This window comes from Astatotilapia calliptera, chromosome 1 (assembly GCF_900246225.1).
Source record: "Astatotilapia calliptera chromosome 1, fAstCal1.2, whole genome shotgun sequence".
In the NCBI taxonomy this organism is placed as follows: domain Eukaryota; kingdom Metazoa; phylum Chordata; class Actinopteri; order Cichliformes; family Cichlidae; genus Astatotilapia; species Astatotilapia calliptera.
The window spans coordinates 39,900,593-39,914,256 of record NC_039302.1 but is presented as its reverse complement, the minus strand read 5'-3'; the positions used below and the strand labels follow the sequence as shown (position 1 = coordinate 39,914,256).

The 13,664-nt window shown below is 40.6% G+C and overlaps 1 protein-coding gene across 7 annotated transcripts in view; it reads right to left on the bottom strand.

The window, feature by feature from the left end:
* nav2a (neuron navigator 2a) overlaps nt 1-3,253 on the bottom strand; it is a 104,792-nt gene extending 101,539 nt beyond the window's left edge. For 6 of the 7 annotated variants that reach the window (XM_026177729.1, XM_026177735.1, XM_026177783.1 and 3 more), the window contains exon 1: nt 2,137-3,252. In XM_026177729.1, coding sequence (XP_026033514.1) covers nt 2,137-2,355 — 219 coding nt within the window. In that variant the 5' untranslated portion in view covers nt 2,356-3,252. Of the gene's footprint in view, nt 1-2,136 lie in introns of all 7 variants that reach the window. The other variant, XM_026177713.1, reaches the window with a different exon arrangement.
* Between the last annotated feature and the right edge of the window lie 10,411 nt (nt 3,254-13,664).

Below are 13,664 nucleotides of genomic sequence, written 5' to 3'. Positions count from 1 at the left end.
CTATCCAGGACTATCCTCTTCTCTGCCTGTAAATACAGCCTGCCTGTCTCCCTCTGCCTCCTGCTGCACTATGGATTAACTCTTTGTTGCAGGTGTACACAACATGTTTGTGTGTTTAGTGCCAACTGGGCCATCCAAGCTGGATGCATGGGAGGAGCACAGCCACGGACACACTCTGGTATCACTTTACTAATCCGTCAGATAACTACTGGCATACTCTGCTAGTACCCATTATGTTCAGGGCATGCTGTGTTTGGTGTTTGCCATTCAAACACATCTGGTTCTGCTTATGCTTTTTCCTATATTTCCAACCATTTATAAAAAGGATGGGGGGGGGGGGGGGGGTGTCAGCAATGATGTGATCTGTTATGGGAGGGGCTTTTTTCCTTGAAATTAGATTTGAATTTCAGGAGATCTTCATGCTCAAATAAAAAGAAGCAGCAGCAGTCATAGAGATGACAGAGACAGTACAAGCAAAAGGGCAAGTATTCATGGTTGAGAAATGACTCAAACTTCAACCCACCCTTATGACTAGTCTATTGACATCTTCTGTGGGCACTGAAATCTGTTCCTGACTCTCTAAAGATGATTTTTCACCCATTTGTATTGATGAAATCTGGTGAAAAAAATGGACCCTCCAGAGAAAAAGCTCTTACCCCACCTCACAAGCATTAATTGCTATGAAAGCTGCTGCAAAGCTCTGGACATAGCATCTTTTAATTTATACATAACCAGAGGAAGAAAAATGAATGTCACCAAATGACAGTGGAGTGAATGTTAGGATGACTGGAATCCTTTGTGACTATTAGGCAAAAGACAAGTTCTCACTGTTGTGTCTGGTGAGGCAGCCATCACGTCTCCAGACAGCCTCGTCTCATCTCACCCTGCCATCAGAGGAGATTGAGTTCATGCTAAGGACCATTGGAGTCTGTGCAGGTACTCCACTGAGGCTTTGACCTGCATGTGGAAGACTCATCAAAAACCTCATCAGGAATTCTGCCTCGGAGCCCTCCGATCTGTTCAGTCATTTCCCTGGGTGAAGCCCAGCAGACACAAGGCTGAAATAAGGGCAATAAAGCTAATATATGAACAAACACTACTTTGCTGGACTAATAAGGGTATTCTACCAAACATGGCTTTAGATAGAAATCCCCCATCTCTCTGTCACCTACATACACATGGATTTGAAAGATTTTAGGATATGAGTGCAATAACATTGCTCCTGGTCATGGAGGTCAAGGGTTAACCCAGCTGAGAGTGAAGATGGCTGCATCATCAGCACCACGGGGATAAAGAGAGGAAGAGAAAGGAGGGCAGACAGGAGAGAGCAAAAAAGTCACAGAAAATAGGTCAGTCAGAAAACATGATTAGCCACTACACAAATGACACCAGCAGCAAACTCGTGCCATGTGCAAGAGAAGTGGTGTCCTGTATCAGTTCCTCATGCTGGATTCAGATTTCCCAAATAACTGCTAAAGCTTACTGAGCCCACACTGTACAGACAGACTGGCAAGCATGGACTTGCTGCCTCACCAATACACACAAACCCACACAGACACCTTCTTCCCCTCACTGCCTTACATGGTGCTGGAGCGATCCCTCTTGCCGTTGCAGCCCTTTGCGTTGCGTGGGGTTGCTAAGCGCAGCCAATATTTCACAAACACAGCAAAACAGCCACCCTGATATCCTGCTACACTGCCATCCTGGACAGCAGAGACACAGCCTGCTCCATGTCCTTCCAGGAACTCACTGAATCTGGCTCTGTGTTTTTGTTATGCTACACTGAGCCAAATAAAGTGATGATACCGAGTTTGTCGATTTACAGCTGACAAGTGAAGAACAGAATATCTTTCTATTATATTTCTTTTATAAATACTTTATTGTCCTCCATGGGTAAAAAAGGCCCTCAAACTGCTTATAAACTATAATTACTTGGGATTTTTTTTTTCTTTTAGAGTTTTAAATCAGTGAGTACTAATAAGAATTAATAATAAAAAAATATTCTACACAAATAATCAACCATGCATTCTTCTTGCAGCTCATCTCCATGTCATTGCTATAAAATTCATTATAAAGCAGTATTAGCAGAATAACACTTAGGATCTGGGTTTGGAGATGACTGTTTTACATCCTGACCTGAGTGTTTCTGCCAACCTCTGACTCTGCTGCGTTGTTTCTTGGGGGTCTTGAGCCCACCTGCTGGCCCAATGAGGGAATGTGCGTCTTGAGAGGTGCCGGAGGTAGAGCTAGAGGTGACGTCCTGCTGGGGGTCTGGGGGATAGGTAGGGCACTGTGCACAGGTTTGGGTTTGGGGAGTCCCGACTTCATATTTGAGGCCACTAGAATGGCTGGCATCTTTTCCCCAGCGACCAGATGACTGCAAGCTCCCCTCCCTGTCACACTGAGATGGAAATCCTGTCACCGGTAAGCAGGAATTCTCTGCAATCAAGCTACTTTTCTGTTTGTGAATGAGTTACCAGACTGGAGGAAAAAAAAAGAAAGGAAAAAAACACAGCACATATATTGAGGTTGCACCTGATCCAACGCCTGATTGAAGTGTGCAGTTTGTTCATGTCCCAGTCTTAGCTTCTTCTACTGATTCTTAGCAGGAGGTGGGGGTTGACCTGAGCTCCCCAACATGCAGTGGAATGGTTTAAAACCCACAGAATCCCACCTGCATCCTGTTACTAAGTTGGATCAGCTTGTCATTTCATGCAAGAATAATTTGGCCTCAGAGTTTTTTGGTTTAAAAAAAAATAAAAGTATCCTGATGAAAATTCACTCTGCAAAGTCCAAGAAAGAAGATCAAAAATCCCACTTCACACCAAAAGGAATCCCCAGTTGCCTCGTGGTAGAGTGAGTGTTCCCTTCCATTTATTTCCAGCAATGAATGAGAGTCAGCAAATGGCCAAGGATCCAATTGGAAGCAGAGCAGCTCCACTCCCACAGAGTCTTGGTAATTAATTACACCGTCGCTTCAGGAAGACAGGAAGAAACTCCTTTGAGGAAGAGCAGAGAGAGTAGTAGAAACGAGGAGATGGAGAGGAAGGGGGGGGAAGCAAAAGTCAGCAGCGACACAGCGACCACTCACTTCAGCGACTGCTCAGCCTGTGACTACACAGCCTGAAACACACTGCGCTTTCCTCTACTGCCTCTCTCTCTCTCCCTCACTGGTAAGTCCGTGGTTAGCAGCAGGTGTGGCTTAGATCAGGACTGACATATGTGAAAAGCTCAACATATCTACACAGTGGGTTCCTCTCACACAGCGAGTCTGCCTCTCACATAAAGACTCCACCACGATGCTATATGTTAACCACTGATACAAAATAATATTCATTAAAAATAATAATTTGCTAGTTCCACTTGCATTTTAATATGCGGGATAAGGATGCCCATGGTCTTAAAATGTGGCAAATCATCCCAGCCCACTCAACACGGGTTGCATAAAATCATGTGATTTTAATAGAAAACAACAATACTATTAACCTGCTTTGATGCTATTTCATGAAAAGTAGAATTTCCAGCAACAAATATTACATGGAGTTTTTTGCACACGTTTGTGTTCCACATGAATGTAAGCCTGCTTGTTCTGGTCATTTCAGGAGTTGTCATCCAAATTAATGGCTTTGGTGATGCAGATTCTATCTCCAGTGCCATCATCAGGTTGAATTTGTGATACTGAGTGAAATATCTTGACAACAAATCAATACACAGTCATTAATTTTGGTATAGACATTCCTATATAATGTTGTACTGATTAACAGACTCTCTTTTCTGTATTCTTTCCCTCTTCTGTCTGTTAAGCTTCCACTTTATAAATATGAGGATGGCCAATTAGTGGACTAGTGTCAGATCAGCCTAACTCCCAGCAGGTTTAGTCAAGCTGCTGAGATCCTGCTACAGTAGGGAGGGGAAAAAAGAGATTTACTCCAGAGAAGGATTTACGCCCCTCCCCAGTCACCCATAACTAGTTAATTTAAGAATGTACAGAGTAATCTGTATTTGAATCAAAAGTTGTATATAACTGTATTCTCAACTATGTTTTGATGGAAAAATATTTTCTCTCCAACAAAAAACTAGCAGTGGCAAGATTTCCCTGACTACTGATGGCACCATCAGGAACCAGCCATCCTTTATGAACTGTTAATGTCTCCACATGATCCCATGGAAATCTTTTCAGCGGTTGTTCAACTATTTCCGACTAAAACAACAACAAAAAAAAAGCCAAAAATCTTGCCCCAGGTCTGCTCTACATCTTCCCAGGTCTTTTAGTTTGAAACCACTGTTTACTTTAAAAAATAGTCTAATGCAGTAATTACTTACAATAAACAATCTAAATAAAAAATTGAAAAATAGACTGACCAACATTAGAAACATGTGAAAGTTTATGTCTCTAAACTGAGCGCACCTCTATTCCATTCGGATGTAAAAGGGTCAGACATTAACTATACACTCTCTCATTTCTAATAACTCTCAGAACAGTAACACCCCTGCCACACACACACACACACACACACACACACACACACACACACACACACACACACACACACACTGGACTTTTGCAAGAGCATGATTTAATCCAAAGGAAGGGTGTGCTTAGTATGTTAATCTTAATCCTGTTACATTAATTCTAAATTATGCAAATACCAATATCAGCTTATAAATTTGTGTCATGGTGGTGTACGTAGAGAGGGGTGGGGTTGTAGGTGAAATTATTATTTATTTTTTTATACCCCGTGAAACCTGAAACCCTGTACACTGTGTTTGTCTTGGATGTTTCTAACTGGCTTCAGTGAGTTTCACCCATTTGTATGTAGCCTTGCAATCTCTACCTGCAGGTCTCCCACCTTGTCAACTACAGCTGTAAGTGGTGGTGAGTGAAAATACAGAGGGCCTCCATGATTAAAAACAACCATATCCGGACATCACAGGGCTTCTTTGAAACATAAAGGAAAATACATTTACCCCACCCTGCTTGTCTCACGTCATCCACTCAATTGGAAAATGAGGAAAGAAGAAAAACATACAGCATGTAGAGTTAGAGGGGAAACTTCCATTATTTTCCTACTATCCTCTGTGACACTAAACACGTTCCGGTCCCTCACATATCACACTGCAGCACTTCGCAGAGTAGAAAGAAAAAAGGAGTCATATTTGATTTATGCAACAACCTTTGAAGATACCTGATGACAGTCCAGTGGAGTCTAATAATAGAGCCCGTTTGGCAGTAAATGGGCGGTATTGACAGTAATAACTAGGACACCCACTGCATTGCTCTGCTGTGTGTTTATACAGTATTTCTTCTTAGAATAATAAACAGTTGTGTGGGGTAGATGGTGGGCGTTTGCTGAGAGCACAATGACTTGTTCACACTCAATGCACAGTGTTTTAAAAGAATTTAAAGGGTATACATTTAGTCAGGAAATGTTACCTTACCACATCCCAAAAAGCAGCACAGACATTTGAAATTGTGTCACAGGACAAATGATGCTAACCTCTGTCCTGGTAATCAGCAGGTAGATTGCAGCAAAAGCTGGCACACGCCCAACTTTATTGCTATGAACATGTATTTTTGTATCAAACCACTGTGTGCCAGAACATTCACTCTTATTTTAATGGTTTCACTGACATAGATAAGGAGGCAGCATTTTTTTTTATATAACTGAGCTATTGTCTGTCTAAACAAAGCCTATTGTTACAAATAATGACCTCTTTCTCTGCAAATGTTGTGTTATTCCAGTAGTTGTGTTTATGCTCCAGTTGGAAAAAACGAGATTTAAAGTTGGCACTAGTGTTTTAGTTTATAGATGAATCAGTTAGTATCCAATGAATATTCTCTGTCAAGTTGACAAAAGAGTAAACCTACCAAACACGTAATGAAATTCTAACTAGGGATGTCGCCACAACCGAAACAGTACCTTTCTATGCCAAAATTCTGAAAATATGAAGGAACCTGTTTTTCAATACTGAAGGCAGCAGGCATACAGCTGCTCCACTCTTTAGTAGGGATGGGTACCGATATCCGGTGCCATTATGGCATAAACGGTTGTAACCAGACCGAAAAGCAGCGCACATTTCGGTGCTTTATTTCGGTGCTTTTTTTTTCTTTTATAAAATCTCAGGCCAGGAAAATCACCCTCATGTTTTTCTGTGTTTTATCTTCAGCTACTTGACACAAAGGCATCTGCTGTGATGCTTACACCTTTGATAAAGTCTCACAAGTGTCAACTTTCTTTTTATAGATATAAAAATATGGAAATGTACTGATACATGATCTGAATTATAATATTTCTGACTGTCTGAGGCAAAATTTCCCCGATTCAAATCGAATTGAATTGAATCGAATCGTGGATTGAATCGATTCGGGACCTTCTGAATTGGAATTGAATCGATTCTAGAAGTCAATGATGATACCCAGCCCTAGTTACATGCGGCTGTCTTCTTGTTTGATAGAGTGATACCATATGTGCCCTATAACTGCAAAAAAGGCTAACATTGTTATTGTTTTACAAAAAACCAGCTAAACATGATAGGTTTTTGGACAAAGTTTGTGTTCTCCATTCTTTAAGCACCGGTTCAAGCACCGTTTAAGCACCGGCACCGTTTCAAAAGTACCAGTTTGGCACCAGTATCGGATAAAACCTAAACGATACCCATCCCTACTCTTTAGCAGCTGAGCATGCAAATAATAAACAAACTTGGTGAGCACCTCAAAAATTGACACCCTCAGGTTGTGTTTATAGCCGCTAGTGAGGTCAGTAAAGCTTCATATTAACAACAATGAAGTATTTAACAGTTGTCATAAATGTTAACCTAGCTGGTGCACACGTTGGCATTAGCAGTTTAGCTGTTAGCAATTACCTGATAGCCACATTAGCCAGCTATTAAGTTAAGGTACCAGCTATCAGCTATGGCTAAAAATAAAATGATGACGTTAATTTGGGAGCTAGGCAGCAAATACTATCAGCCTTGGTCATCTGTAACATTATTGGACAGTGTTAATGTAACAGGTTAACACAATTATTTGTGTCTCCAAAGTGTTATTTGTTTGTAGACTGAAGCTGTGAAAACTCTACCAGCAAATAGATAGAAACCACCAAAATCACAGGAAATAAACACAGTTGTACCTGAAGTCTCCTAATCATGCATTCCCCCCTTTCATTCATCAAAATGGTGTTGCATATTGTCTTGTGTATTGGTATTCAGTTTATAAATGGGCTGCATGATAGACAACACCATCTCATTTTAAACTCAAACTGTACACAACTACAATTTCTGCTATCCCATAGTCATGGTTTTGACAAACGTACCAAATTTTTTGCTAGCAATGGCTACTATGGGTTAACTTTGATCTGCTCCTCACGCTCACTGCAGATCTTATAAGGAATTACAAACATAAATGCATGCTCCCCTCAATATAAGTGCATTCTGTTATTCAACTTTTGCTTATTAGTACAGCACACACCCACAGTACAAACTGTGCAAAATTAATGTTACTATGTATCACTCCAAATAATCTAATTTATCTGGATTGGAGTCATAGACCACTGCTTTTGAATCGCTGCAGTGAAATGTTGACTAGAAACAGCTGTCTGTTTGCTGAACACACCCCATTCCTCCTGTCACTTCGGTTGGCCTTACTGAGCAGGCTATTCTTGAAAGGGTGCTGCACCCATCATTCTATAGTGAAGTAAAACAAATTTAAGTCACAGACTGGCAGCAATCCACTCCCAGAATCTCCAACCAAACAACTTCATATCTATTTAAATATTTCTGCATTGTAAATGGAAGAAAATTGCACACACGCACTGGCACACACACACACTTTATACCCGTCCTTTGCTGATTTTTTTTCATTAGCAGAGTTAGCAGAGCAGAACAAGTACAGTAGGCTCCCACTGACAGGAGCTGCACTAACTGGAGCAACGGCCTGACATTTCCACCATGACAGCACACGATCTACAACTTGACCTACACACTGGACTATTTCCTTTCTCTCTCTCTCTCTCTCTCACACACACACACACACACACACACACACACACACACACACAGTTTGAGTAATGAACAGTGTCAGGTCTGTAAGGCCGGATCACAGGGGTAAGAGGAGCTGACTCCATGAAGCCCAACAGGGTCCTGGCATGTCTCGAGTGACACAACACACAGCGTCAGGCCAATGACACACAAATAAACAACACTCAGAATATCAAACCTATTTATACAAATTTGTTTAAGAGAATGAACTAAGCCAGCTCGGAAGAGGAGAGAGAAGCACTGTTTGCTTTGGAAACATGAAACAAGTCCAGGATACACAGCACAGATAATGCAATAAAGAGTCACCTGACAGGGAAGGGTGTGTGCATCAGTCCGGATCCTGCTGAGTGTGTTTGTGCCCTTGCCCAGCTACAGCTGTGACACGTGTGTGAAAACATGTGTGTGTTCATGCACGCATGTGGTGGTGTGTATGTAAATCTTTGTATGTATGTGTCTTTGGGGCATCCTGTCACTTTCCTGTCACATGACACCTACACAAATCATCACTCTGAGCAGGATTCTGTCTGTTCAGAAGGAGCTTCAAACATACACACACACACACACACACACACACACACACACACACACACACACACACACACACACACACACACACACACACACACACACACACACACACACACTTGTACTCTTATCAAGTCATCTGGCCTCAAGTCAAATACAATAAGTTAAAAGAAAATGTCCTACATATTTTAACTTAGGTTGTACTTCTGTAGCTTTGAATGTGGTATGGTTGTTGGTCTTGACGGACTGGTATTTCAGAAACTGCTGATCTAATGTGATTTTCCCACACAACATCTCTAGAGTGTACAGAAAAAGGTCTGAAAAAGAGAAAATATCCAGTGAGCTGCGGTTTTCTGAGTGAAAATGCCAGAGGTCAGAGGAGAATGGCCAAACTTGTTAGAGTGAAAAGGAAGCCAACAGTAACCCAAACAAGCAGTTGTTAGAACATGTGATGCAGAAGAGCTTATCTGAACATACAACAATTTGAACTTTGAAGTAAATAGACTACAGCAACAGGAGACCATACTAAGAACTGGAAACTGAGGCTACAATTTGCAGGGGATCACCAAAAGTGGACAAGAGAAGACAGGAAAAGGTTGCCTGAGCTGATGAGTCTGGATTTTTGTTGCAACACTCAGTCGGTAGGTTCAGAATTTGGTGTAAACAGCATGAAAGCATGGATCCATCCTGCCTTGTATCTAGAATTCAGTTATTTTCTTGACTCATTTGGTCCCCTTAGTAGGGCTGGGCCATATCATACCATTCACGGTAATACCGGTATAATGTTAGGCAATGATAAGAAAATTAAAAGAAAATAAAGAAAATTAAATATCGCGATAGAATATGGAAAAACGCGCACGCGCAGTGCCTTTGTTTTCATGCAGCGACAGAGAATGAGAAGAGCGAAAGCAGATCGTTGTATGAAACAGATGAACCAGAATTGGTTTGTGAAAATGCTGCAACTTCAGTGGTGTGGAACTGGTTTGGCTTTCGTCCGTCAGATACACAACAAAGCACAATTTTTGGTAGAGCATGCTAGCGGGCAGTCTTTATTACCGTGTTTTTTGGAAAATACGGCACACTTAAAATCAATCCTTTGATTTTCTGATAAATCCACAGTGCACCCTACGTATGAATTCTGGTTCTGCTTACTGACCTCGAACCGATCTTATGTGGTACACGGCGCTCAAAAGTCTGTCAAAAAATGTTTTAGTACAACTTCCGTAAGCTACGAAGCTGCACCGCTTGATGGATTGTCGGAGCATTACGGCTATCGTAGGCAGGAGCCTCGCGGAGTGATACGTACTGTGCTTCAACAAAATATTACCGTTTTGTGTGTGTATAACCTCTTTTTAAGTTTTGTGGATATTATACATGGTTATGCTGAGGATATGTCGGCCAATTTCCACTGGAAATGCCTTTTGGTTAAACTGTCAGCGAGGAATTTGCATTTGAAATGTTGAAAATAAATAAAGTTGTGGAGTTGTAAAGTATTTTGTCTTGCGTCAATTATATCATCAGTTATATTGTTCTCGCAGATTTTCACACTTATATCGTGATAAATATTTTTGGCCATATTGCCCTGCCCTATCCCTTAGTATCAAATGAGCATCATCTAAACACCATAGCCTACGGTTGTTGACCATGTTTAACCTTTTATGAAAAACACTGTACCAACTTTCATTTTTATAATATGCCATTTCACAGAGCTGAAATCATCTCAAACTAGTTTCTTCAACAAGGAGATGCATTCATTGTACTCAAATGGGTCTCCACAGTCACCAAATCTCAGTCTAATAGAAGGGGAACAGGAGATTCCAGTCATGACTGTGCAGCTGACAAATCACCAAATTCAAATTGGGCAATCTTTACCACAAATAATAATTCAAGCTGTTCCAAAGACAAAAGAGTCTTCGCTAGTAGAAACAAAATGTCCCTGTGAATCGTTCAATGGGTGTAAAAAAATAAAATAAAATAAAATACACACACACACACACACACACACACACACACACACACACACACACACACACACACACACACACACACACACAGGATTCTTGAGACAGAGACAAATTCTGCACAAATTACTTAAATACCTGACAAAATGTCAGTACCAGGAACAAAAGCAACAACACAAGAGAAAATTCACAAAATACACACACACTCAGACAGCGGACAAAAGCGAGACACAGAAGACAGCAGCACCCAAACAACAGTCTCCCTGCAGTAAACTGGAGTGACAGATAAGAAAAGCAGGGAAAAGTCATCATGGCCACAGCTCCAAGGTAGGTGTGTGTGTGTGTGTGTGTGTGTGTGTGTGTGTGTGTGTGTGTGTGTGTGTGTGTGCGCGCGCGCATGTGGGGGAGAAACTCACCATGTGATCTGAAGCCCTACTTTTTAAATGAAAAAACTGCAGAGAATAGAAATATATAAAATATAATAAACTGTCTCCTCAATTAGTCTGTAATGAAGTCTGGACAATTAACCGGCACTAATCAGCCTTTAATAGCTCATTTACCACCATTTAGCTAAAGGTGGACTTACATGTGAACACAAAATGCTGGACGTGTTTTCCATCAAAATCTAATTACACAACTGCTATGACTTCTAGGAATCTTCTCTTTTATTGTGGAAACATTAACATTAAACCCCCCCCCCCCCCAAACAACCGACAATGGAGCTAGTGGTTAATATTTTATGTATGGATGAGGGTGAAGAGAAGGACAACTACTGTCTGAAAGCATTAGAGCCCCACTTCCTGCTGTTTCCAGAAATGTTTCAAATGACATAATAAATGTAGGTAAGTCAATATTAGTTGGTGTGACCTCCTTTGTGCCTTTGAGTGTTCAGAAAAAAGGAAAAGGTTGCTTGGCCTAAAAATCCCAAACACCAGCCCCCACCCAGCAGCAAGTGACATTCAACTGCATGGCACTCTGTTCCTTAGTGGAATAATCAATATGGGTGAGATTAAAAATTGCACCAAGTAACAGGGCTGCAATAAAGCAGCCCATGTAATGCGAGCCCCGGGCTTAAATAGCAATTACCCCCAACTGCTGTGACACAAAACCACTTACTGCCCCCCCAGTGATGAAATAGGACAGAAACGGCAGACAGGAAACAGCAGGTAAGGCACAGAGGAAGAGAAGAAGTGAGCTGGAACAGAAATAGAGCAGATCAGAACAGAAATGACTTAAAGGGAACAAAGGAATAAGTTGGGGAAACAACAGGAAGCAAGTTATTACTTTTTGTACTTGACTGAAGAGTCAGGAGATAAATACTGGATCACTATCATTTGCAAACATGCTCTTGTTTATTTTTTTCAAAAGTGTATTTAGGCAACAACTAGAATGTACATGGTTAAAAATGCTATTCTGCTCTGACATAGTCCTCACTGAACAGTGGAGTCACATGAGAACATCCAACTAAACTTTCTACTGCACTTTTACACAACTAATGGCTCATTAGTGCAGCGGTTTGGATGCAGAAACAAAGAATCGAAGGTAAAAAAACAAAACAAAACCCCCCTAAAAAACAGCCGACTACCATTTTCTCAGGCTTCCAGTGATATTAAACAAGCACTGGACTTGTATACAGTATATTCAACAGAGCATTATTAATAGAATGTTTGTCCATGCACGAAAGCAAAAAGCATTTGAACTGCCACGTCTAACAGACTGCACAGAATGAATAGAAGAATATTCAAAGTAATTAAATCATTCAAATCTTTTTTTTTTAACCTCAGCAGAGATATTTACACAGAAGCTGGGAAACTAAAGAAAAGCATGATGATGTCATAATAAAAACAGTAGCTGTAAGAGAGCAGCAGAGATGGGGGATTGTGGAGATTAAAAAAAACAAATGCAAATAGGATTTATCAAACAAAGCACCAGGAGTTTTGTTCTGGTTTGTTGAGGTGATTATTCATCAGAAGCTATGAAACAGTCAGAATAGCATGTTTCTGCAGGAGGAGGGATGCAGCTCATGTGCTTCTGCCTGAATTTAATATTAGAAATGTAAAAACTGCTGCAAGTCGGCATATACGCTGACTTTTCTGACTTTTTATTATTTTTACTGAAGAAATTTTAAAAAACTGGACAACTAATGTTCTTCCTTTAACACCTGTTTTTCAACATTTGTTGTATAAAACTAATGTATATGTATACAACTAAGTCTGCTCTATACAGACATCTAAATTCTGTAGATTGTTAATTCGTTATTCCATTTATCTTAATGTTTAAAAACTATTTCTCAAACTCAGCAATAACCGATATATACAGACGTGAAAATCCTGACAGTCAGCTGCTCCAGCATGCAGAGCGAGCTGTGTCGCTTTAAGAGGGCAATAAAACCTCAAGTGATACCTCGCCCAAACTAGTTCTAAAATCTAACACCTGTCCAGCTGTGGGCTTGAAAGAGGCTCAAAAAAGTTGAAAGCAGCCGCTATGGCCAGCGTGGGCACGCACACTGCAGTGCATTTCAGTGGTGACAGACAGACGATAGATGCAGGTGCACACTCAAAGACTTAATTATCAGAGGACAAAGACATGTAGAAGACTAAAGATACAAAACTGTTCAAGCAGAGATACTGAATGAGCTAATATCCAACTAATAAAATTCACACAAGCATACGCACACAAATAAATTGACTGAAAGCATAATCTACAATACATACAAGCTTTGTGTATGTTTGTATACAGTCTATAGTGACAACGAGGTCCATTAATTCATTCCTACATTTTATATTTTCACAAAAAAACCCAAAACAAAACCTCAAGTCACCAGGAAATGTCCCAGTGCTCCCGACAGGCAGTCTGCATGTCTTTGCCACCAGGAATGTCATGTTAGAAAACACTTATGATGAATTTTGCTTAGAAAAAACATTTGCCAATAGCTTTAATATCTAAATCATATATCTGTGGTTGCATTTAGACTGGTGTACTTCTGTAACATAGCAAATGATTTAAGGTTGACAAAGAGTGAAACAGTACAGCACAGAGTAAGGAGTGAGACTCAGGAGGGTCAATGAGGAGAGAAAAGATATGCTGTTATGTGCAGTGAGTTTGATTCTCAGTGACCAAGAAGTCATGTATTCTTCCCTT